The 25572-nt window shown below is 42.0% G+C and overlaps 1 protein-coding gene across 1 annotated transcript; it reads left to right on the top strand.

Annotated features, from left to right (window-relative positions):
- Window positions 1–378: 378 nt before the first annotated feature.
- Window positions 379–23688, top strand: fzd3 (frizzled class receptor 3). Its single transcript, XM_022770459.1, has 9 exons — window positions 379–480; window positions 1549–2155; window positions 13401–13597; window positions 15175–15637; window positions 15739–16038; window positions 16187–16438; window positions 19649–19797; window positions 21698–21955; window positions 22038–23688. The coding sequence occupies exons 2-9, from the start codon at window positions 1955–1957 to the stop codon at window positions 22294–22296; spliced, it is 2079 nt and encodes a 692-aa protein (XP_022626180.1). The 5' UTR covers window positions 379–480; window positions 1549–1954; the 3' UTR covers window positions 22297–23688.
- Window positions 23689–25572: the final 1884 nt, after the last annotated feature.

The raw sequence follows: 25572 nt of genomic DNA, 5'->3' as shown, positions 1-25572 counted from the left end.
TTCATAACTCTAAAATTGTTGGTCGAAGATAAATAAATATAAATAAATCCTGACCTTAATTTCTGTGAGAAAGGTGGGAATACAGAACAAAATAAAACTACGTCACTTCATTTGTATGTGACATAGTAAGAGTAAAACACAGCAATGTGTTTTGTGCTGGGGTTCGTTTCGTTTGTTTCTTTAATGTTTTTTCTGGATAAAATTTGATGTTCTTTATCTTCCTGCATATTTTAAGCATGGACAGGCGTTTCATTTTGTTGAAGAGGCTTTTAATTTGACGGTTTTGATTGGAAGCCATTTTTAGAATCTCACTGGCTTGACGTTGGACAGAGAGGAGGGAGAAAGGGGGAGGAGGACAGAGGAGGAGGACAGGGGGAGAAGAGAGGAGGGTACTGGTAGAGGGACATTCACTCATTGTTACCAAGTAGAAGACCGGCGGAAACCCCGTTGCTACACGTGAATTTTCGGCACAACAGTCAGGTAAAGTTGCCGTTAATTTAACCAGTTTTTCTTACGTTTATAACCGGTGCGTTTCTAACGAAAAAGCACCTCCGTTGCCGCCCGGCTCTGTGCGGTGAGCTGTAACACCGGTACACAGTAGGCTACGTTACATATGCCACGGTTAGTATCAGTTAGGATGAAGTAACCGTCATCTTTTGTCTACGCTGTGTTGCTTGACATTTCTATCGCTTTAATCCAACATTTTTTCTACTGTGAGTCAGTTACAGTGGACAGAGACACACTAAAGACCGTGACGAGCCTCCCGGTAACGTTAGTTAGATACACTCTCATTTATGAGGAGCAATTAATTTATGAATGCCCAGCTAGGAGCTATAGGAGGAGCCCGTTAGTAGTGGCGCACAGGTAGGCTAACTGACGCACTTATATCGCCTTAAGAATGAACAACCTTAAAAATACACCTGGGCTTATTTGACATTTGTGTTAACTAGACACAAGTGTACAAGAAAGTATTATATGTTGATGTTTTGCATGTCACTGCATTGAAATGCATTGGGTTGTTATGGGTGTGTACTGGCATGTAAATGATATGAATAATGATAAATTTAAAAAACCTGTTTCTCAACTGTAGTTACTCTACAAATTACACTACTACAGTCCTACTACAGTTACAACAATAACAGCGATAATAACACAAATTAAAACAAGTCACTTCAACAAGCTGCAACAAAAAGCTGAAAATATATGTTTAAATATAGTAATGATTTGAATCTTTCCACTGTACTTGATCATTTTTTCAGTAATTTTTATTTTAGCTCTGACTGTGATATATTGCTGTTAATTAATGTTGCTAATGTTATAATTCATCCACATAACCCAACCCACAGTTAGTGACCTAAAAAACAATTACCAACCCTCTTGAAACAGTCTTTTGTGTTTTCCCAATGCAGCCTGTAATTTGTCTAATTTTCCTGTAAAACGAAGGTAATTTTTGGTTTGCCTTTACAGATATAGCAAAAACTACTAATTTTGAGCTTATAGCATTTGAAGAAATGTATATATTTTAAATTTTGCGGTTTTATTTTTCAGGTTTTAGACTGAACATCATTTCAATCTGTGGTTGTCATCAATATTTCTCGGCAACATCATCGCTGTCCTTCGAGGCAGGAGAGGGAGGAGTGTGAGCCATTCGGTCACAGTGAGGCATCTTAAAGGACCACAGCATCTCTCAGGTGATGGAGGTTTTATGACACACTCCTGCCGGAATCACCACAGTGATGGATGCAGCCAGCTTCAATCATGGCCGTGATGGATTGTGCTGCCCAATCCAGACTGCTTCTCTGTGATCTGAAGAGGAGGAAGAGACTACTAGACAGTCCTTGAGCCTTGTGATTTACTCTTCCTGGTGAATGAGCCAGATGCTAACGGGGCTCACCCCATCGTCCTAACCAGCCGTCCCCTGGATCATTCTTCTCCCCTTCTGCACGGATCAGTCATGGATCTCCTATGGGTGCTGTCGGTGTCCATGCTGACCGTGTGTGTTGCCATCCCCATGGATGCGGCGGCAGGGAGCCACAGCCTGTTCACCTGTGAGCCCATCACCCTGCGCATGTGTCAGGGGCTGCCCTACAACTCCACCTTCATGCCCAACATACTGAACCATTACGACCAGCAAACCGCAGCTCTCGCCATGGAGGTACAGTACACTGCTGACATGTGCATATGTAACAACCTTTATTCAGACATCAGGTTATTTGTCAGATTGTGAGGGGCAGTGCAGATATTTGCTGATAATTTGTGCTGATAATCAGTACTGAATTTTAAGGAAGAGAAATCTGTTATAGACACTTAAGGGTTTGAAAACCTTTTGAAAAATGATTAGACTACAGGGAAACATGGGCATATGAAATTGTTTGAGGTGTATTAGCAGCTTTGTGATCCACCCCACCTATTCAGCAGATACATTGCAATTTTATTATAGTAATATACAAAAAAACGATTTGATTTAAAATTTACAATTTATTGAAAGGAAAATAAAATATAATTGCAGGGGTTTTGACCTAGTGATGGTAACAGCTTAGAGGTGAAGATTACTAAAACAATCTAAAAAAAATTTTAACCTATTTGTATGTATTATTTGTTACCTCTTCTACTATTATTTGGATTGAGGCCACAAATGGGTAATAACCCATATTAAATGGGCTTCTACCTGTCTAAGGTAATTTGTTAAATTCCTGTTAATAAAATTTTGAGCGATTTAATTTTTTTTTCATCTCTATTACATTGCCTCTTCCTTTCTATTTTGTGCGATTTTCATATTATTGCCTACCAGGACCAAAATTGTAGTGTGTTATTCAAAAGCTGTTGTAATTCCTCCAAAAACCTGAAAAACAAATTGGGATAATAAGGTTTATATGTGAAATACCGTTACCTTTTCTCATGAATTGTTCTCTCCAGTTCTCTCTCCACTTTGTCCCTGTTGCTGACCTTCTCTGAGCTTCTGGCTCTTCTAGAGTTGAAACAATTATGTCTTTTAGTTAATAGACAAAAAATGAATTTGCAACAATTTTGAAAAGCCATAAATGGCTTTTCAAGTAAAACTGCCAAATCAGGAACCTTGAATTGAACATGACTAACAGATATTTGATATGTACAAATATCTGGTGTATATTCATTTTAGCCTACTACCGCTTAAATTTATGGAATTGTGTTACTTGCACCTGAACAAAGTAGTAGTTTTATCTACAATAAATCATATTTTAGTTCATATGTAAAATATACATATCACCATTGTTTTTTAAAGTCATTCAAATTTTATTCAAAGGTGTCAGTCATTCTACGTTTGCAATTGCAAATCTCAGTGTAGTTAGTGATAATGGCCATTCCAGACAGGTACTAAGTGTGTTACCTTCAATCAGACTGAGACAAGCATTTGAAACGATTCATGTAAAAACCATGTTTATTTGTTAAGATGTAGGATGCTCATGCAGCCCAGATATGTTGTTCTGTGCAAGTCCGTCATAGCCATAGAGCCACAAGAGCCACATGTATTGGAAGTATGGCAGGTTGAAATAAACTGGATTTTTCCTTTTAAAATGACGTATTATCTTCTCTTCCACTTCTCTCTCTCTCTCTCTCTCTCTCTCTCTCTCTCTCTCTCTCTCTCTCTCTCTCCTTTTAAGTTGACCTTTTCTTTTCTTTTTCCCTCTCCCTTCTACCTCCTTTCTGTGTCTGACCTTTACTGTTTGTTTTTTTCCTGATCCCTTCACTCCTTTTCTCTATTGTAATGTTGTAATGTAAAGTTGTTGTGGCTGTACACGAGTAAAATAGACATCTGCAGACACACTCATATGCTGTTTATATTACACAGGTCAAGACAGGGGTTTGTGAATGTGATTAGTGATTGTGATTGTGAAGTAATTAGTCTTCCTCACATGTTGAATAAGTGGTTCAGTGTGTCTGCTGTGCTGCCTGCCCTATGGTCATCAGCAGCCTAGATAGCTATCACCACGGCTAACTGGGTATGTGCTGAGAGTTGGTAATATCAAAGTGCTAGCCTACTTTAATTTGGCTCTGCTAGCTCCGGGGACTGGGAGTGTATTACCAAAACATTAAGCAGAAAATTAAGTTTTAATATTTGTCCCTGGGGGCCACTAGAACAGTACATTATTAAACTCCTCTGATTTAACAGGGCGTGTTGTCCTAAAACGGTTACTGGCCGCACATCTGGCGTGTTGACGGGCAGAGCGATTTATCACAACGTGTAGTGACTCTATGCATCAGTTGTTGTGCACCAAACCCATTTTACATAACAGGCTTTGGAACAGTTTGTCAACTCAGTCTGGGAGGGAGGATACCAAACTTTGTTTCAGTTTGTTTCATCTGATGGATTAAAGCACAGATTGCAGTGTTTAGTCCATGTTTTATTGTTTCCACTTCTTAGATAATCTATAGATTACCAGCCACAGCGTCTAACTGTTGTAGCTGTGTTATCCTCTCTGAAATGTCGAGTTAGGCATTTAAACACAATCATGGAGCAGATGCATCACCTCGTTAAGTTAATCCCATCCTTTATGTAGGCTGATCTCTCCGGAAGCTCAATCTATCGAGCAATTACTGGCCAGACTGCGCCAAAACATTAGATTGGATGCTCTGTTGGCTGAACTATCTGCCTGTCTGTGTGTGCATATCAATCCATCCGTCTATATTTATCTCCGTTTATCCATCCTCAGCATCAGGCTCCCATTGGCTCCTGTTCCCTCTATTACTTTTACCCTTTGACCGCGCCCCGCCCTGCCATGGCACAGCGAGGATGTTGATGTGTGGAGCCCTGCCGACCATCTGTGCCCTCTCCACTGTGCAGTGCTCAGCATTGAGTACACATTGAGTGAGAGAGAGAGAGATGGAGAGTGGGAGGAGCTGTTTGGCACGAAAATCCAGGGTTATGTAACCTCTGAACATGCCCTGCCCGACTGGGAGCATGCAGCATCACATCAAAATCGCACCACACCACAGCTGCACTCACATTTGAAAAAGATGCAAACACCCTCCACCTCTCCTTTCTTTCTGTCTGCTCATACTCGCACTGTGTTCTCTTTTGTCACTGCTGAAATATTCCCTCTCATCGCCTGGGTTTACTCACTCTGCCATGTCTGTTTAAGATCTCCATAGTGTGATTTTTGATGGATATTAATATGCAGATTCAATTGGTGTATGTGGTTTCAACCAAGCTGTCATTAACCCAGTGCAGTGTTGTTTTGAGGCCAGGTTCGCTTTTCACACCTCATCACAATGTGTGGGTTGCAGTGAACAGAGAGAAGCACTTCTGCTTTAGACGGTGTTCACTTTGATTGGTCATGGATCCACAATTAAGTCTCTTTTAGTGCTCAGAAATGCTCGTTGGAAAACACATGGACACCAAATAGGCTCCAAATAACGCAGACTGCGCTTCTGTTTGGCTCTTGTTTTCCAGATAACTTGCCCTAGATCCAGTTCATGGGAGAATTCAAAGCCTATAAGATGTTGAGGGCAGCCAAATGAGAATTGACAGTTGATTTTAAAGGGAATTATCTCCGCTGAATAGCCATGATAATAATGATGAATGCCCTGCACCGTGGAGAACCAGGGAGTTGGACGAGAACCAACGCCTGCCGTTCTTGCAGTTTTTGTCTAAACCCCCCTGAAGCGGTGTCTCTCTGGATTTCTTTCTTCATGTCTTGCTTTTCAAGGTTTTTTCAAGGTTTTTGTTTTTGGGAAAGTGGACAGAATTTATATCATATTGTCGTAAACTTTCACATTTTCTTTGTCTTCTGAGATAAAAACTTCTAAACCTACTGTCTAGTGATTGTAAACTTTGTAATGTTTTTGTCTTAGTTTGGCCTTAGTGCAGTAACAGATGACTGCTGAATCAGAAATGTGCACATTAATAGGGATAAAAAAACAGCTTTGTTTTAGGTTTTGCACTGATACATTTTCTGTGGCTGTCTGAGCAGTAGACACCACAAACAAGGTGATTTCTAAAAACAGGATTTTCTGTTTCGGTGCTCATCCTCGCTTAGTCAGTCATCGCTGACCGTAGAATGACCTCACAGCTGAAGTGGGACAGCGGCCCCGGGGCTGGGAATCGGCTATTTCTGTGCCACAATGATACTGTGCCACACTCATAAGATAAGTGGGAGCGTAGCAGATTTGACTGGCATTATAAAAAGAAAAAAAAGAAAAGGCTAAAATCCCCTTCTTTAGAGATGGATGCACAGTGTAGCTACTGGATGAGTGTATGGCAGCGTCCTCGGCTTTGGATTCGTCTTAATATTTCTAAAACTACTGTCTAGTGATGTTAACATTACTGTTTTTCATCTGGTTCAGGTTTGCTGTTTGTGTAATAACAGATTTTTGGTGATTGAGAAATGTTCTGCAAACCACATTATCCTTACAGATTTACTAGATTTCCAGAGAACTAAATATTTAAATAATAAATAAATTTTGAAAGAATCATTGCAGCAAAAAATATTAATTGTTATTGTTAAATTTGTATTGTGGCCTTTTGCTTTATTATACAGTTACCGTAGCAGATGACTGCTACAGAGTGTAGAAACTGTTTCTTTAGTCTTGAACCAAAACACACCGTTATAAATATCTTGCAATAGCCAAAACATTCCAGATGTGGAACGGAACATTGACTCCCTTTTTTCATTTGATATGCTTCTCGGATGTTTTGCAGGAAAAAAAAGGAGAGACTTGGCTGATGGAGGTGGTTTTCAGAAAGGTCAGAGTCATGTGACTGTCATGGTAAAGGAAATGAGAGCAAGGATTGCTTGATCGTTTCTTCAAGGACAGATAGGAGAAGCCGGGCCAATGCCAACTGAAGATGTAAATTGAATTAGATTTGATAAGAGGGTGTGTTTACAGGAAGTCAGAGCCAAGGCAGCAAATCATTTTTAATGGCTGCAAGATAAAAAAGTCACATGAACGTTGTCGAGGGGAAATTCAGAGAGAGGTCTTAGTGACTATTATGGGAATCTAAGATTATGACTAGGTTACTCTGCCTGTTTCTTGCTCATCTTGATTTCAGCTTATCACGTTATTTGTCTCGCTTTGTTTTGTGTGAAGGGTGTGCAGTGACACAAAGACTAATCAATAGTCTGCTCAGTCCCACTTCCACTCATTTCCTCCTTCTTTCAGGTTGTTAACTCAACCTCTTGTCTCAGGTTTACAGATAAACTGTGTCATGTTACATCTGCTGTTTGGAATAACCTAGATCCTACACCCATGCTGTGTGAATGGATTTGTAAAGGAGAGGTGTGTGTGTTTGTTTGTGTGTGTGTGTGTGTGTGTGTGTGTGTGTGTGTGTGTGTGTGTTTGTGTGTGTGTGTGTGTGTGTGTGAGTTTCTCGAAAATCCTGATAAAGCTGTGTGATGGCTGCAAGTCTGTTAAAACTAGCTGCAGTGAACTAAAAAGTGCACCATTTAACTTGCTTATTGTGTTGGCTAGTAAAGATGTATCCCAGCTAAGCACACACACTCACACACACTCATGCAGACACAACATGGTCTGATAAATCCTACCCAGCGTGACCCAGGCTATAAAAGAGCCTGTTGTTTTATTTAATGTCCAACACCGTGTTTATTGGCTGAGGAGTGAATGAGAAGCACATCCAGAGAGCAAGTCGCTGGTCCACAACAACCTTGCTCTGTCTGTGTGTGTCTGTGTGTGTCTGTGTGTGTGTGTGTGTGTGTGTGTGTGTGTGTGTGTGTGTGTGTGTGTGTGTGTGTGTGTGTGTGGACATTACACACTGTCAGAGCACAAGGTTTTTCAAACACTTTCTCAGCGGTGAATGACACGGCTGACTCTGTCGACCCATCCCTCCTCTCTCTCTCTCTCCTCCACCCTTTCAACCCCCTCCCTCACCCATCTCTTTTGTCCTCCCCCTCCCCCTACGCAGGGCTCACCCGTTGCCCAGGAAACAGTCCCAATTGTGCTGTTAACAAAGGGAGCAGAGGCTTTCTTGCCTCCCGGGAGGTGGTCCCCTCCGCCCCGCACCCTGACCTCCTCGAACCCTGCTCTCCTCCCTCTTCCTCCTCCTCCTCCTCCTCCCTGGTGATGCATCACTCGTCGCCATGGCGCTGAGCTGGGAAATTTGGAGAATTGGAATGGCAGCAGAGTAGGATAAAGGGGGGAGAGAGGGAGAGTAAATGCAGGAGGGAAAGGGGCTGAGGGAGGAAAGGGGGATGATGGGAAGTGAGGTGACTGGGAGGTGTTTATAAGAGAACAGATCAACACAGACCAGTTGGCCATGGTGGGCTTCTTTGTCAGCGATTCATCAGTCACAGCATCTTAACAGCGGACTCAGAGCTTTTATTAAAAACTAATTATTTTAGCGTTAGGAAAGTACATAGAGCCACATTTGGATGCACTTCATAGGACTGGGCCATATTAATAATTAATATCATGACAGTCTTGATGCTGGGTAATCTCAAAACTGCATGGAGGTGAAACTAAGGTCAAGGCTGTGGCCTAGTTCTTCAAAGATTAGAGGTTTTTGCTTTACAGAAATGTGCAGAAATATGCAAATTCACAAATTGTACGTTCACCAGATTGAATTGCATGTATAATCACTTGAAATAATATTCCATACTTTTTTTTCCTCATTTCCTCGTTTGTGAAAGATTTCAGTAATTAGTTTATTCACTAAACTCAAAACAGTGGTTTTCAGTCTCTGCTTTTTGTCATTTAATCACAGGTGATAGTTTCAGGATCCTAGTATTGCGTTGGCTCATTGTCACACTGTCATGAGTTACCGGGACACTTGAATAGAATAGAGCCATTGTTAATGTCATTTGTAAAACCTTTGCTTCTCCTGCTGTCACAAAGCAAAATGTCTGCTGAGAAAAAATAGAAAGAGAATAAAATAGAAAAAACATAAATCGTTGGATATTCAACAAACTTCATCAAATTACCAACATTTTGGATCTTTTAGTGACTTAAATTTACTGAATGAGTCTGAAGGAAAATTATATATTGATTAATTAAAAAGAGTTAATTGCTACATTTATTTTTAATCAAGATAAATGTGCCAATTTCTTGTTTCTTCTTTTGATTTCTGTTGCAATGACATGACAGTGGAACGCAGCTCTCTGTTAGAAGAGTCCTCTCTTGTTCAGTGAGTGTGGGGTCTGACTTTGGTTTTGCTGTTGTTCATTTTTGTTCAGTTTTGTCTTTCACATGTCCTGACTTTTGTGTCATTAACTAGTGTTTTTCTTTTGTCCCTTATGCTATATCTTGTACTGCATCAGTTAGTCAGATACTTGGTTTTATGTATTTTAAACATTTAAGCTGTCAGAGCTATCGGGAAACATTATACAGAATACAGAATCTGTCCATTTCCTATTTTGAAAAACACTTAGGTTTAAATTTCAATTAATATATTCTTAAATATGGCAAAACAAACCAGCACTTACAGCTACATTTACCCCCCTGAGTGGAATGTTTGTTGGCCTTCTTTTGCAGCCCCAGAATCCACTGCTTCTCTAACTGGCATGTCAGACTGTGTGTGAGCCTGCTATTTCCAGAGTGGCATATTATTCCACATTTTCAGAGATCAAAAATCCCCTAACAAACTCCCATGAATACGTAATGACTGTAGCAGCAGGATCGAAGCTGAAATTACATTAGCATACCGCCCCCCCAGGCCCCGCACCATTCGACAGAGTTGTGTATTACACGCTTGATTCTCCTTACACGCCTGGCTCTGGGGTGGAAAGCGCCATGACAAACCCCTGGCCATTCATCGGACCAGTGGTTCACCAGCTGTTTCTAGTGTGGCCATTAACATGGCGTCCCTGTAGAGAGTGCAGAGCCTCCGCGGGGCCTCAAGATGTTGGTGTTTGAAATTGTTTGGGCTGCTGACTATGTGGGTAAAGCAGCAACCAGCCATATGACCCATCCAGCACTAGTTCAGTCCTGCCCACACTGGCTCCCATGATGGGTTGACTGTCATAAAATGGCTGAATGGAGATACTGAAGAGATGGAGGAGGGTTGGGAGAGGGATGGATGGATAATGGAGGAGTATATAAATAGAAAAATGGGAAGTATGATGAATAGGAAGAGGCATGAATATGAAGTGAAGCTGAGCTTTTTTTCCCCCCGTAGTAGAGAATCACTTCTTGTAGCCTATATATTTATTCAACCATTTCCTGTGGCAGCTCAGTTTGTAGTCCAGTACAGTGCAGTACATTGTGTTCTATGGAGCATATCAGTAGCCTGCGGGAATCAAAACGGAGTAGAAGAGCAAAGATGCAAGCTCACTTTAGCTGCATTAGATCATGTTTGAGTGGTTAACCCACGCTGACAGAGCACTACAGATGAAGTCATAGATGTCACAGGAATACACGCTGGCAACAGTTTGCAAACGGAGTCACAGCGAGGATGATCAGTACAGTAGCACCGTTTTCACACTGCTGGCAGGGTGGAGTGAACTACAGGATTGTTTGCTTTTGTGTTACTTCTCCAGAGACTGTCTAACAACATACTCCAGTTTCCTTTCTCTCCGTTTCTTTGACCTTGTTCTGCGTGACTGTATCTGTAATGTGATAGTCTGAAGGTATTTTATTTAAAAAGGTGTCATTATTGTGAATGGTGTCTTTATAAAAGTTGTATCAAGTGCTGCAGAGTGTGTGAATTCACAGCATCCTACCGGCGTCTGTCTGTGTTAATGAAGTTTGCGTAAGTGCTCAAGTGTGTTCTTGGTCTGTTTGGCTGTGGTGACTCTCTGCTTATGCTGTTAGGAGGTTTTTTTTAGTGTTTCACTATGCTCCACTATGCTTTCATGAAGTTTGTATGGGTTTTGTAAACTATTCTTTTACATCACTTGGTAAATGACTGATGGATCATTATATGGATTATTTTATGATTAGTTGATTGACAGAAAATTAATCAGGATTTTTAAAAATAATAATTGATTCATCTTTTGTCATTTTTTTAAGCAGAAAAGCCAAAATGTTTCCATCTCCTCAAATGTGAATATTTGCCACTTTTCTTTATTTTCTATATTAAACTGAACAGCTTCGGGTTTTGGAATGTTTTAAGATCAATGTAAAGAATATCTGTTTCCAGCAACCCTAGTAAAACTGGAGGTAGTCACCAGTAGTCACAGTTTTGTGAGTTATTGTAAAAAAGAAAAATAGCTACTTTTTCCCCTTTAAATTTTGACATTTGGGATAAATGTGAAATCCAGTGATAAGAAAAATCACTCAAAGGTCAGACTGTGTTGTTGCAGGGAAGGCTGTCTATACAGTTGGAAGACATTAAACAGTACAGAGTGATTGATGGTGTCCATCTGCGGTAATAGACCCAGCTCAAGGTGGATCACTCTCATAGCAGTTGTTTTTATGCTTCACAGATAATTGTGGCTCAGAGCGTGCTCATGTCATTGTGTCATCTTACAGTGGTGCCCAGTGAAACGTGATGACTCCATTTGTAGAGAAATTACACGATCGAATAGTTGATTAATCTCAGTTATGACAGGCGTGTAAGTCAGCAAAATTGATCCCCTGCACATTAGATAGCGATATGAATACTCGTGGTGGTTTCTAAGTGTAATCATAAATCCTTGTCAACACCCACCCATCCCTGATCCCTCACAGTGGACGTGACTAACCAGTCTGAGCACCGCCTGTCTGTGTCACGATCACTTTCTGTCTCTTCCACGGCAGCTGAACATCCTCTTGCCAGAAAAAAGTGATATGAACAAGGCAATGACAAAAGCTGCATGGATGTGGGTGCTTTGTGCTTTGAGGGCCAAGCCTAACACCCATTATAATCCTTTTTACATAAAGACATCACATGTGGGTGGCAAGCGAACATGCTGTCAGGAGAAGGATATGTACCGATGTTGTAGACATATGGTGGGGACATCTTGCAATTGTCTGTTCAAATCTGATTGAAGTTAAGGAAGCAAATAATTAAGATCAGATCATCGCTAAAATAATTTATTTCTGCATTCTTAGCCAGATGCCGCATTTTTATTTTCATTTTTAAGGCTGCTCTAAGTTTCGTTTCATGTTTCTTTTTTTTTTTTTTTTTTAAGAATCCAATCTTGAGATTTCTTGGGATGTGACTCAGATGTGTTTTATTTTTTCATGCTTACATTTGGGGCAGGAAAGAAAAAACACTCAGTGATCTGTGTAGACTCAGCTTTATATAAACTACAATGTGTAGCCCAGCTGCTCCCCCTTTGATTCTGTCAGTGTAGCAGCTTTTGAATGTGGCAAAATGGCCTCATTAGTTCAACAATAGCTCTCTTTAAGTGTCATGAAACATATATACAGAGGACTAAGTTTATTGGGCCAGAATTTAGGGATTTCGCCAATATACTTTCTCCAACAAACATCAGTTAAAAGTGTAAATATCCTTCTCTCCATTTACTTTACACTGAAGAAGCTAAATGTTGAACATTTTTAAACCACACTGACCTTTCCTCTTTAATATCCACCCCTCTAACAAATACAGAGACAAATTGCCCCCTGCCTGTCCTCTTCTCACCCCTCACCCCTCCCCTCCCCTCCCTTCCCTTCCCCATCCCCCTCCCTGTCCCTGTCTGTCATACAGACCTCTGTCTTTAAATTTTGGGGGAGGACGGGTAACGTTTGTCTGACTGACTTGGGTGTGGCTGGAGGCCTTTCTGTAACACACACACACCGACGCAGAGGTATATGCAAATTCATGCATACAGAGACATATAACCATACACTCTTGGATACACAGATTTATATATATGCTTTCCCACACACACAGACACACACTCCCACTCTCCCTCAGCTATTTGCATATTAACAACGTGCCCCATAGATGCTTCCTGCACTCACACCGCCTCTTGGCTCAGTTTATATATGTGGGACCATTATTGTGCTGGTGCGTGGGTGTGTTAGCATGTAAATAATATACTTCCCTTGGTACTTTGGCTTATGTGTGTGTGTGTGTGTGTGAGTGTATGCATGTTACTACAGTGTGTCAGTCAGTCACAGCGTGGTCCTCCCTGTAACACAAAGACCCTGTCAGCAGCAGAAGCAGCCGTGTGTGTGTGTGTGTGTGTGTGTGTGTGTGTGTGTGTGTTGGCCAGCTTGTAGTGCTCCTCCTATGTAGAGCTTGGAGGGAAGGAAGAGAGCGGAGGTGGAGGGAGGGGGATCTGAAATTATTGGGGTGGAGGGGATTATTAGGAAAGGGGCCAGAGTTGTTTTTATGGACTCATCTCCATAAACTGTCAGACGACATGCTCCACTGATCCCTTTGAGCTCCTCTTTGGCTCACATTGTGTTGGGCTGGAGTAACACTGTGTTCTTCCAAAACTGTTTCAAATAAAAAAAAAAGATGCATAATTTTGTGCTGCTGTTTGATGTGTTCATAGACTAAAATAGTGTCTCTGTGTCTTTCTCTCTGCCTGCAGCCGTTCCATCCCATGGTGAACCTGCAGTGCTCTCCGGAGCTCAGGATGTTCCTTTGCGCACTCTACGCTCCGGTGTGTACAGAGTACGGGCGAATGACTCTGCCCTGTCGCCGCCTCTGTCTGCAGGCTAAGAGCGACTGCTACAAACTAATGGACATGTTTGGCGTCAGCTGGCCGGAGGAGATGGACTGCAACAGGTTGTTACAACAGTAATAATTCTTTTCCCCTGGATTTATTTTGGCAGGAACAACCCTGCTGCATTAGTAATTTAAGAAGATTTTCCTTTTTTGGGACGAGTAATAATACAGCATTAGATCAGCAAGCAAGTAAAAAAAAAATTGATTTTCGAGACCACACAGCAGAAGAGGCTTAGAAGAATACCATGTTTCTATTGGTCATATGTGGTGGTGAGAAAAAAATCAAACTCATTAATCTGATCAGAATGAGTTGAGTCACACCAATAAAGTGCTGTATAACCTCTAAATAAAAATCTGTTTGTAGACATATAACTTGTTAGAACCAGGTAATCAATCAAATGGAACATTTAACTTTTATGATATTGTTGGATTGCAGCTGAGAAGTGATCTGTGTTTTGTGTTTATGTGCTAATCAGAAGCTGGAGAGTGGAGTAGGAGATTTGGCTGCCTTAAATACAGTGGAGTCCACAAGTCTGAGACCACATTCCCATATTGGGAAAGTGGTCTCAGACTTGTGGACTCCACTGTCCATTTATTTGGAACTTTCTTTTCCCAGAGAGGAAACTAGTTTTGTGGCCAGATAATTGATTCAGTCAGCTGCACATCAAACACATCACAGTGCACAGACACGTCCAACACAGTATTTCATCACTTAAAACAATTTTACCAAAAACAACATAGCAGGCACGAGTTGTTACAAATGAAACCTGGAAGACAAACGGTGAATAAATGTGATTTGTAAAGTTTTTTTGTCTTAAAAAAAAAAAAAAAAAAGAAAATTAAATGTCAGACAGGAAGAGAACGGGTAAAGATTTTACAAGATGTTTTTCCTCTTAACTCAATGCCAGGCAACTGATAACACAGAAATGCATACAATTTATGACCACACAACAATTAGCCAACAATTACTTACCCTGAAATGACAAACCAAGAAGGTTGTAAATTAAAACTGACTAATAACTTTACATAGAACAAAAGATATAAAAAGAAATTAATGAAATAATTAATAAAGAATAAATAAAGAGATAAATAACAACAAAAAACAATGAACATTATGAAATTTCAGACCACATTTAGAAATGAGGTTAAAAAAGTGCAACATTGCTGGTTCAAGTCTGGCTGGCAACAGTTTCATGTCATCCCCCATCTCTCTGTTCTCATTTACTTTCTGCTTTTTATACTATTTGTGTATTTTTAATAATGACAAAAATACCAAAAGGCAACTTAAAATACATGAATTCAGTTTCTTGACAACTCAATGATAATGTATCTTTGAAAAAAGTAAAGTAAGTAATTGCTCATTAGAATGAGTAATATGTCTGAGACAAGTTTCAAGTCTTTGCAAGTTGAATTTCTCCTCCTTTCTTCTGCACTGATGTGACATGTAATCACCTGGTGCCTGGAAGGTACAAAATGGATTCATTAATCTAAAAAGCTACAGATCACTTTTGAAGCTCGTTGGCAGTAATATCATGCTGGCAGTGTGTGTAATCTGTTGTTAAAGGCTGAACAGCTGTAATTACCCTGAGGTCAACATCATCATCATCATCATCATCATCATCATCCTCTCCTCCCAGGTTCCCAGACTGCGATGAGTCCTACCCCCGTCCTGTAGACCTCCTGTCCAGCTCAGACACAACCGAATCCCCCATCTCCGTCCAGAGAGACTACGGCTTCTGGTGTCCTCGTGAACTCAAGATCGACCCTGAGCTCGGCTACTCTTTCATGGGGGTTCGAGACTGTTCGCCTCCTTGTCCTAACATGTATTTCACACGGGAGGAGCTGATGTTCGCCCGCTACTTCATTGGAGTGGTGTCCATCGTCTGCTTGTCTGCCACTCTTTTCACCTTCCTGACTTTTCTCATCGACGTGTCACGATTCCGCTACCCAGAGCGCCCGATCATATTTTACGCCGTGTGCTACATGATGGTGTCCCTGGTGTTCTTCTTGGGGTTTTTGTTGGAGGACAAAGTTGCCTGTAATGCAGCAAGTCCTGGGAGGTTTAGGGCTTCAACGGTGACTCAAGGCTCCCATAATAAGGTCAGAAAGTCTGTCCTGTTCTTTGTATTCTTGTCTGGTTTTCTACTGCCTACACACTGATGATAATCTCACATCTTGGTTTTGTTTTCTGTCTGTCCCAGGCCTGCACTCTCCTCTTCATGGTGCTGTATTTCTTCACCATGGCTGGCAGCGTCTGGTGGGTCATTCTGACCATCACCTGGTTCCTGGCTGCTGTTCCCAAGTGGGGCAGTGAGGCCATAGAGAAGAAGGCTCTCCTCTTCCATGCCTGTGCTTGGGGCATCCCTGGTGTCCTTACCGTCACTCTGCTCGCCATGAACAAGATTGAGGGAGACAGTGTCAGTGGTGTTTGCTTTGTTGGACTCTACAACTTGACGGCACTGCGTTGGTTCCTGCTGGTCCCACTGGGACTGGACGTAGTGGTGAGAAAGAGTATTATAGAGTAAACTGTAGACACACTTTCCTCTCTACATTTTACTTTCTGAATAAACAGAATAATAACATGTTCACTAACAGAAACAAACTGTCAGTTCTGATGTTTAACCTCGTCCCTCACACATGTCGTCGCAGGTTGGTGTGGCGTTGCTCCTGGCAGGCATAGCAGCACTAAACAGAGTCCGCATGGAAATCCCATTGGAGAAGGAGAACCAGGAGAAACTGGTCAAGTTCATGATTCGTATCGGTGTGTTCTCCGTGCTCTACCTGGTCCCCCTGCTGACCGTTCTGGCCTGCTACCTGTACGAGAACAGCTACAGAGCTATCTGGGAGACCACCTGGGTGCAGGAGAGGTGTAGAGACTACCACATCCCCTGCCCCTACCAGGTGATATATCTGACTCTGATATTATTAAAGGAGCAGAGCATTGTATTTTAACATAAATCATGTTGCGGTATTCCTTAAAATGCTTTCCTTCTAAGTTGAACATCTGCAGTATATTGATAGTTTCATTGTTACAGGATAATAATGGCTAAGCTTGCCTGCCTGCATATTCCGTCATCTGGTGGTGTCATCATATCTTACCCTCTTCTTTACAATGAATACAGCAGATTTTAATTTGTTGGCACACAAATGTACACATTACACTTAGTGTTTACGCATGAAAACAGGACATTGGTGTGCTTTTAATTATTGCAACGCTAAATCTTGATGAGGCTGTATGTAAGAGTAATATCCTATAATCCAGAAAACCCAGATGAATGATTATTTCAGAATCCAGGTACTGATGGTAGCTGAGATACTGAAGCATTCATTCATTGACAGTTTTCAAGTTTTCACAGATGTTCTTCTTCATTAAATGTACAACTGGGACGTTTGCAAAGAAGCTAGAAAACGGAGCAGGAGGTAACAGCTGGAGAGAGCTGATAACTGCCAGATGTGTTTGCATACAGAGACATTACAGAGCAGATACTCAGTGAGACTGTGTGTCCCAAATATGACCAGATACTGTGTGAATGTAAACACAGTCACTTTCCAACATAAGCCATGGTACACGCACAAGCACACGCACACGCACACGTACACGTACACGTACACGTACACACACTCACTCGTTGTCTTCAGTAGCCGAGTTGCTTCACAGAGCTGCGGTAGCCTCCAGCATCAGTACACATGCTGCAGCTCATCTCATAGAGCTGTTAATAATTCAAACAGCTCTCTTTATCTGTTGTTCTCTGCTCCTTGCAGCCAGGTATCACCTCCCATGTGAGCCACTGCCTTTGCACATCCGCTGTTACCCCTCCATGTTCAAAGTGGATCTTGATTGTGGTAGAGCAGAGTAAAGGAGGGTTGTAGGTGTGCAGTGATGCAGACTGTTTATGTGTTGTTTTGACAAGTCCAGTATTCTGTAGCAGAAGTATTCATTATTGAATTGCCTCTGGTATTTTCTGACTTAATCTGGATCTCCGCCACTGCAGCACTGACTTAACTGTTAATGTTTGAACTAGTTGTGAAATGGCTGATTTATTGATTTATCTTCATTTCTTTGCAGCACTAGACACAGTTGAACTAATTTTACCTGTAGAAATGACCTCAGTCGTTACCAACCTGATATTTGCCTGTGTTGTTTAGTACAGAGCTGCAGCTGTGGGAAGAAACGCAAGAGCACTGGACTAAGATCAGATGCATTGTGCTGCAGAGTCCTGCTCTTAATCTGTCACGTAAACACTGCATTGTGTAAGAGCAGTGCAATAATCCAGTGTGTTTCTACGGGGAGAGGACGGGGTCGTTAGGGTCAAGCTGCCCCACATCATAGTTCCAGCAGATCTGAACACACTCTGCATGTTGTGCACAGCTGAGCTCTGTTCTGCTAGACATGATACAGCAGTGCACTGTAGAGACTACAATCACATCAAGATTCAGCTTCCCATCCCACCCCCAACCTTACTGTGTTCATGAAAGCTCACATTTATATTCATACACACATAAAGTCCATAACATGCATCAATAGATAGCTTAGACTCAAAGTGCCTTACTATATTTATCTTAAAAGCCTTCCCTGAGGCTCAGACCTCTCCTCTGATGAACAGATCCTGAGTGATGCGCCCTTCCACACACACACACACACACACACACACACACACACACAGGTTGATAACTGACACAAACCTCATGAGATTGGTCCAGAAGGCTGTGTTTTCACTCCTACAACTAATTTTAGGCGTAGCTGCATAAACCACATCCAACTGTTTGGGCCTGTGAATCTGATCCTGCAGCTGGAAGCTGCTGTGTCGATGTGGTCGCTGACATACAGTCTGTAATAAGGACGTTGGCTGTAGTCATCCAGCCTCTTATCTCTATGCTATAATGAGTGTATCTGTGGATGGCTGAGCCTTGGGGCTCTCTGGCCCACTCATAATGAGGCCATCATGACTACATCTGTGTGTGACTGCATGAGTGAACGTGTGTGTGTGTGTGTGTGTGTGTGTGTGTGTGTGTGTGTGTGTGTGTGTGTGTGTGTGTGTGTGTGTGTGTGAGAGAGAGAGAGAGTAGGAGACTGTGGGTCTCTGCATGCCAGCTGAAATGTTGTTGCTATGGCAGAGAGCAGCAGTGTAGTGAGACTGTGACTGAAAAATCTGTTTGAATTTATGGTTATGGTTTTGAAACAATATTCATTCATATTTATGCATTTTTTAAAATATATTTTAAGCTATTAAGTATTTAAGATATTTTTCACTGTAATTTGCCTTAACCTTAGTCTTACATTGCCTGTATATAATCAGTCATTAGAATGAAATCACATTCAGTGTTTTTTGGGGAGAACACCCTGACTAATATCAGCACAAAATACCAAATATATATATTTATGAATATCAGTCATCAGAAACCTCCCCTGCTGTGATAGAATGATTGCGTGAGAGAGAAGTGATAGGAAATGCAGGACAGAGATGGAAGATATTTTTCACACAAATAAACAGTAACACAGAGGCTACAAGTCGAGTCAGAGATGGATGACTGTTTTGGCTGCTGCAGTGTTTATGCCTCCAGCGGCTCATCTGTTGTCACTGATGATGTGTGAAGACTTAACACTGGGAATGAATCAACACACTGTCAGCAGGCGGGAACCTTTAGTAGTTCATACGCGCTGATGTTTACACACAGGAACTGCAGTACAGCTATCACACTGTTTGGTTTGTATTTCTATATCTAGTTTTGGTCGGTAATGCACCTGTGGTAATGTGTGTATAATGCTGCAGACTCTTACTTTGACATTAGCAAATATAAGATCTGAAATTTGAAATAGGAAGTCATTGACAACCACTGCAAGTCACATAACACACACACACACACACACACACACACACACACACACACACACACACACACACACATCTTCAGGGCTTATGTGGGTGTATTAGCTGCAAAGTCTCTCTTATTCTGTCTCTACCTCCAGCTCTTCCTCCCACATCAACCAAACCTACCCACAGTGATGTTTCTGGTTTTAGTGATGTCCCAATCAACACAACCAATAACTACATCTTCTGTGTGTGTGTGTGTGTGTGTGTGTGTGTGTGTGTGTGTGTGTGTGTCCTGTAGGTGGAGAGCACCAGTCGTCCTGACCTGGTCTTGTTCCTCATCAAGTACCTGATGATGCTGATCGTAGGAATCCCCTCAGTGTTCTGGGTGGGCAGTAAGAAGACCTGCTTTGAGTGGGCCAGCTTCTTCCACGGAAAGAGACGCAAAGAGTACGTACTCTAAACAGGATGTGTTGAGTTGTCAGGATGATCACACTGCAGGTTTTGTCTGGCTGCACACTCCCCTGGCTCAGCTTCATAGGAATTGGTTTAATTATATGACGCTAAATATTTTAGTAACAAACTATCTTTAAAACATCTTTAAAAGGTTTGTTACATAAGTTTTGTCCCAGTATTTTTAACTCAAGCAGAATTCAAAGCGTTTCATCTCTTTATGGTGATAATTAGATTTAAAAAAAGTCCAGTGGATTTTTAGTCTCAAAGCTTATTCTTATGTACCAGCTCTGCGCAGGCTGCAGGCTCAGATACTGCTGGGAATGACACTTCTGTTTTAAACAGCCTACAGCAACATAAAATGACAATAACATGATAAATGCATTATGTAGACAGATTATTGTATGTAGTTACATCTACTGTTCTGTCATTAACAACTTGATGTTAACATACAAGTGAAGGAGACTACACAATAATCTTAAATTCGTAGAAATGAGAAAGAAGAAAAAAAATACTGTCGGAATGAAGAAATTTGACTTTTCATATAAGAACAACATTTTACTTCAACACAGAGCTTCTAAAAAACCCAAATCTCTTCTGTCTCCATATTGGCATCGTTGACCACTTTCAGTCAAAGGTGCCCCCCTTCAGATTGACTGAAGGGGGGCGGCGGCTATCTGAAGGCTAATGCCATGTGAGAAAATCACAGTGGCACCTAACATCACCAGAAAAATGCCAAATAATGTTATTTAACCACGTTAGCAAGCTTAAACTAGCAAGCTAACCCTGGCTTCTTTCTTCTGTGGGTTAGCAGTCAGGTTGCTAGCAGACGTAATTGTTAAACGGTGGATATATCAAAGTATGAGTCTAATTTCTGTCGTAAAATCCCATGAAAATGTCACCATGACTACTATGATGTTTTTTGGTGTTTTTATGCCTCACTATACTATGACTTTTTTGACTTTTGTTGCCTTACCATACTATGACATTTTACTATACTGTTACACTCCCAGTGAGAGTCCAGGGGTTGGGGAAAGGTAACAGCAAATGAAATAGTAAACTGGGCCAAACAGAACAGATACAGGGAAACAGATTTGGCAAATGATAAGGAATTTTTATTCACAATAAAGTATAACAGAAAACCAACAGTGGAACAATCTCTGGGTGACTCAAAACTTATAAACCAAGACGAACCAAAATGAACACTAAACGGGATTAATTTAGCTCTCCAAGATGACAGACAGCTCAACTGCTGTCGAATGGCTCTCTGGCGCTGGACAAGCCTCTGCACTCCACCTTCATGCTCCAGCTCCTGACTGGGATCAGGGATCAGCTGTGTTGGAATACCTGTATGAGAAAAGGGGAGGGCAGACCAGCACATACACACACCACCACTGACTTACTATACTATATGATGTTTTATGCCTTATTATAATGATGATTTTTGTCATTTTTATGCCTTACTGTACTATGACCTATGACTAAAATATCAAAGTCTTGGCCAAATCAAATTTTTTTAGGGCCTTTTTAAGGCCCCATAAAGGCTCTGTTTGAGCCGGACAGAGGAATCTGAGCCCAGTGTCTGTGACTGTACTCTGATTTAGACTGAGGTCTGAGTGTAGTGGTACTCTGGTGTGTGTGTAAGTGTGTGTAAATGTGTGTGGCTTGTTGGTGAACACAGGCCCTTCTCTGCACTCACTCCCCTCCCCTCCAAACTCAGAGCATTAACCCCCTCTCCCACTGCCTGCTCCACACACTCCTCCATCCTCTTCTACCACGCCCACCACCCCACTACCTTCCCCCTCTCCCTCCCCACCCTCCTGCGTCTCTCCCTGCCCTCCCTCCCTACACTCCCCTTCTCCTCCTCCTCCACCCCCTCCTCCTTCCCCTGCTGCAGTGGGATGGTCAACGAGAGCCGACAGGTGCTCCAGGAGCCCGACTTCGCCCAGCTGCTGTTCAGGGACCCCAACACGCCCATCGTGAGGAAGTCGCGGGGCACATCCACCCAGGGGACCTCCACCCACGCCTCCTCCACCCACCTGGCCATGCTGGATGAACCACCCAGCGGCAGCACCAGCCGGGCCGGCTCAGTTCGCAGCGCACGCTCCAAGATGAGTAGTTACCACGGCAGCCTGCACCGCTCCAGAGACGGCAGGTGAGCTTTCAGCTTCACGCGTTTTAATAACTCCACAGAAAGTCTCACTCCTGAAGCTGATGGTTGTTCCTCTCCACCTCAGATACACAGCCTCCAGTTTCCGCGCCACAGATGACCGACTGCCCTACGGCAGCATGCCTCGCCTCAACGACCAATCACAGTCCAGGCACTGCAGCACCAATCGCCTAGACAGCCTATCACGGCACGGCTCCACCCAGCGTCTTGAGAGCCAGTCGCGGCACAGCAGCATCAGGGACCTGAGCAGCGCCACCCAAGCTGTTCTCGGTGTCCCTGGAAACGGGATCCACAGAGTCCTGGAGGAGGACGCAGCGACAGCCTGAACTGTGATCCCCTCCTCTCCTGGAGACTCGTGAAGAGGATGACTCTCTGTCCTTTTCTTGAAGGATGAAGAATGTGCGAGGATCCAGATGAAGTTTAGCTGGACAAGGGCTACATCAGCCAGAGTAAGGATGGAGCATGGACTGATGCCTTAACATGTTCTCTCAGCTTTACCTGAACCTCCAGCTGATCCCAAAAACTGAAGGTCAGATGATTTGTGTCCAGTTTACAAAACCACAAGAGAATTTGTGGTACTGATGTGGACAAAGCTTCACTGCTGGACCTGAACTGAGCCAGTAAGGAACAAAATGTGACACTGACAGACTGCACTGGATGGTTTCTACTTGTACTTGTTTGTATAAAGGACTGTGAACAGGATTTGAACAATGGACATGACGAGCCTTCTCTTGTAGTCTGTGCTTTTAGCACTGATGAAGGCGGAAGCAGGGTATTTTTTTAAAGATTTACCTTTTTTAGATTTTACTTTTTACCTTTTTTGCACCTCTTCAGCTTCTGACATCACAATTATTTTTCAGTTTCATGTCTAAAATTCTGGGAACTTAAACCTGCTAAACTTCTATTTATAAAGGCAAATGTTTTCACACCTGAATTGAAACTCCACATGAAAGGCAACACATTAGCGAGACGTTTAGGGAACCAACAACCGAGTGTGGATTTTTGCCTTAAAATTTCCTCTCAGCTTTACCTGACCCACTGGCTGATCCCAAAAACTTCAAAATGATTTCAGTCAAGTTAATGATGGATAGTCTGATGGTGATGTCTGGATCTCTCTCTTATTTTAAAAAGTGTTTTTAATATTGAGGTACTTCATTGCACCTATGGAACAATGTATGTAATGTTAAGAGGAAAAATGTCTGAAATCTGTGGTTTACCATTTTGAATGAAAGGGCTGAAATACAGGAACAAAGCTGAATCCAAACTCCTGCCTTACGACTGTGTTCAGACGGAACCAGAGGTGAACTTTACACGCGTGATTGTTTACAGAGGACAGATGCAAATTCACCCAGTGTCGAATTTAGGTGAAGACACGAGTTGAAAATGTTTTGACTTGAACCAAAACTTGTGCGTGTATCCCGGTCCTCTATGAAACTATGACATAAATGTGAAGAGAAGGAGAGAGACTGGATGGAGAGAACAGTTTTTAGTGAGTTCAGGCTGAGCTGAACACAAACACAGACACACACCCGGTCGTTGCTTGTGAATAACTTCCGTCTCCATTTCGCTCGTTTCTGTCTGAACACACCTCTACTGTTTGAATAGATAGAGCCCTTAAATTAGTCAAATTCTAAATAGGTGATCCTGCTAAAATGTGTCCTTACTTGTATAGTTACTGTAAATGTTAGAACAACATTTCCTCTAGTGGCAAAACTTGTGTATAGATGTAAAAACTGAACTTTTGTTGTTCATTTGTAATAAAGTTTTTTTAAAGAACGGACAAAAGGCATGTTTCTGGCAGAAGAAATGACCACACTGACACAAACTGGGTGTGTATTTGTAACAGCCCTCCGCTTTATTGAAATACATCGGAGTCAGGTTAATATAATGAGTTCTCCACATAAGTGTGGCAGCCAGTTCCATACATTATTTTTTGTTTTGACCTTACACCTTAAATATTTTTTTTTGTGCAAAAAAGAATCTACATCACCTGTAGTGGGTTATCCTCAGTAAAACGCCCAAACCGTTCAAAAAGGAGCAAGTCCAAGTAAAACAACAAACCGAAAACAAAAATGATTACATCTATAACATGCAAAACTGTACAAATTATTACAAAGCAATCCTAGAAAAAAAAAAACAAAGTGTAATATGATATGAAAGAGCAAAATAATATAGAAGGTACTGTGGATAAGACCTCACTGAAATGCAAAGGCGTTTGATTTTTTTTTAGGTTTTCTTCCTCTTGTTACCACTGTGGCACCTCAGCCATCAAATCACCTGTCACCCTTCACCCCTGATACATTTCATCATTTTCTATCTTCTAGTCCTCACCACCCGTTCTTCCTGCTGTCTCCACCCGGCTCACATCTACTGTACACTACAGCCAGATTCCCTTCACTCAATCACTCCTCCATCCATCCATCCATCCATCCATCAAACAAACCTCTAACACGCCCATTCTCATCTAAATGAAAATAATTCATTGGTTCTGACGTTTCCTGAGTTTCTCTTCCCCTCTCCTCAAACTGGGATATCTGGGATCAGCTTTTCTGTACAATATTGGCCAATAATAAAACACCTGGCTGAGACAGCTTCCTCTCCTCCAGCGAATACATTCTACAGATAAACTCCAGCAGGAACTAAGGAGAGTCGCTAGTTTAAAAAGTTTCTAAGAGGCGGTTGTTTGGAATAAAACCAGCTTAGTTGCACTCTGGCGCTCCAAACCTTTCTCTCCTCGTATAAAACACTAAATAAAACACTTGGAATGGGCTGTTTAGAGCTACTTTGTTGAGTCTCAACAGGGCAGGATCGGCAGGAATGTGCACCGAAGTACTCAAGTTTTTGTTTCCCTTTCTAACAAACAAGACAAGCGGAATAAACCGGAGGATCGTGACCCAGGACACTGTACTGTCAGCTCCCACAGAGGAGGACCAGGTTTCTCTGCACTGTCACTAACAGTGAACACAGACTGTGCATTCTTTTTTTTTTTCTTTTTTTTTAACAGATAATACCACATTACAACCACAGTGGAGTTAGTGTTTGACGTCAGGACTTTTTCAGCTCCATGCACATTCTGCCTCATGATTCCTCGAGTAAAATGCTTTTTGTTTTCACTGTCTGTAAACTGAAGGAGATGAACAGAGGTAACAGGTTTTTGGCTGTGAATGCCCTGCTCTGCAGCCAGGAGCCGCCACACCGGGAACAAAAAAAAAAAAGCTCTTTCAGAGGCATTTTCCATTCTGCCAAAGAAAAACCGCCTGGAGGGAGGCGTCCACATCCAGCCCTGTTAATTTCACAGACAACGCCGGGCAGCACTGAGCTTATTTAATCAAGACAAACACAAACCCAAGTGCTGACTTTCTCGCAGCTTTACATTCTTATTTTAGCTTCCTTTTTTTTTTTTTTGTAATTAAGAGCTCTTACAAATGTCGCTTAATCATTAAAACATTCTTCAGAAGAAGCAAAGGCTGTGAGAAAGACAAAATAACGCCTCAGTCTCCCTCTTTTTGTCCATTTTTGGTTAAATCGAGCTGATCTCTCGGTGGAGGGACTGACCGCTTCCATCCAGGTACCACAGCGAATTTAGAAACACACGCACACAC

This window comes from Seriola dumerili, unplaced genomic scaffold, assembly GCF_002260705.1.
Source record: "Seriola dumerili isolate Sdu_G_001 unplaced genomic scaffold, Sdu_1.0 BDQW01000025.1, whole genome shotgun sequence".
Classification (NCBI taxonomy): Eukaryota; Metazoa; Chordata; class Actinopteri; order Carangiformes; family Carangidae; genus Seriola; species Seriola dumerili.
Note: the sequence above shows the minus strand (reverse complement) of the source record. Positions and strands in the feature narration are given on the sequence as shown.

Coding starts and splice junctions, on each gene's coding strand:
- fzd3 (XM_022770459.1), top strand. CDS start 1,955: ATGGATCTCCTATGGGTGCTGTCGGTGTCCATGCTGACCGTGTGTGTT. Junction 16,439..19,648: donor ACATCCCCTGCCCCTACCAG/GTGATATATCTG, acceptor TGTGTCCTGTAG/GTGGAGAGCACCAGTCGTCC. Junction 19,798..21,697: donor CACGGAAAGAGACGCAAAGA/GTACGTACTCTA, acceptor CCCCTGCTGCAG/TGGGATGGTCAACGAGAGCC.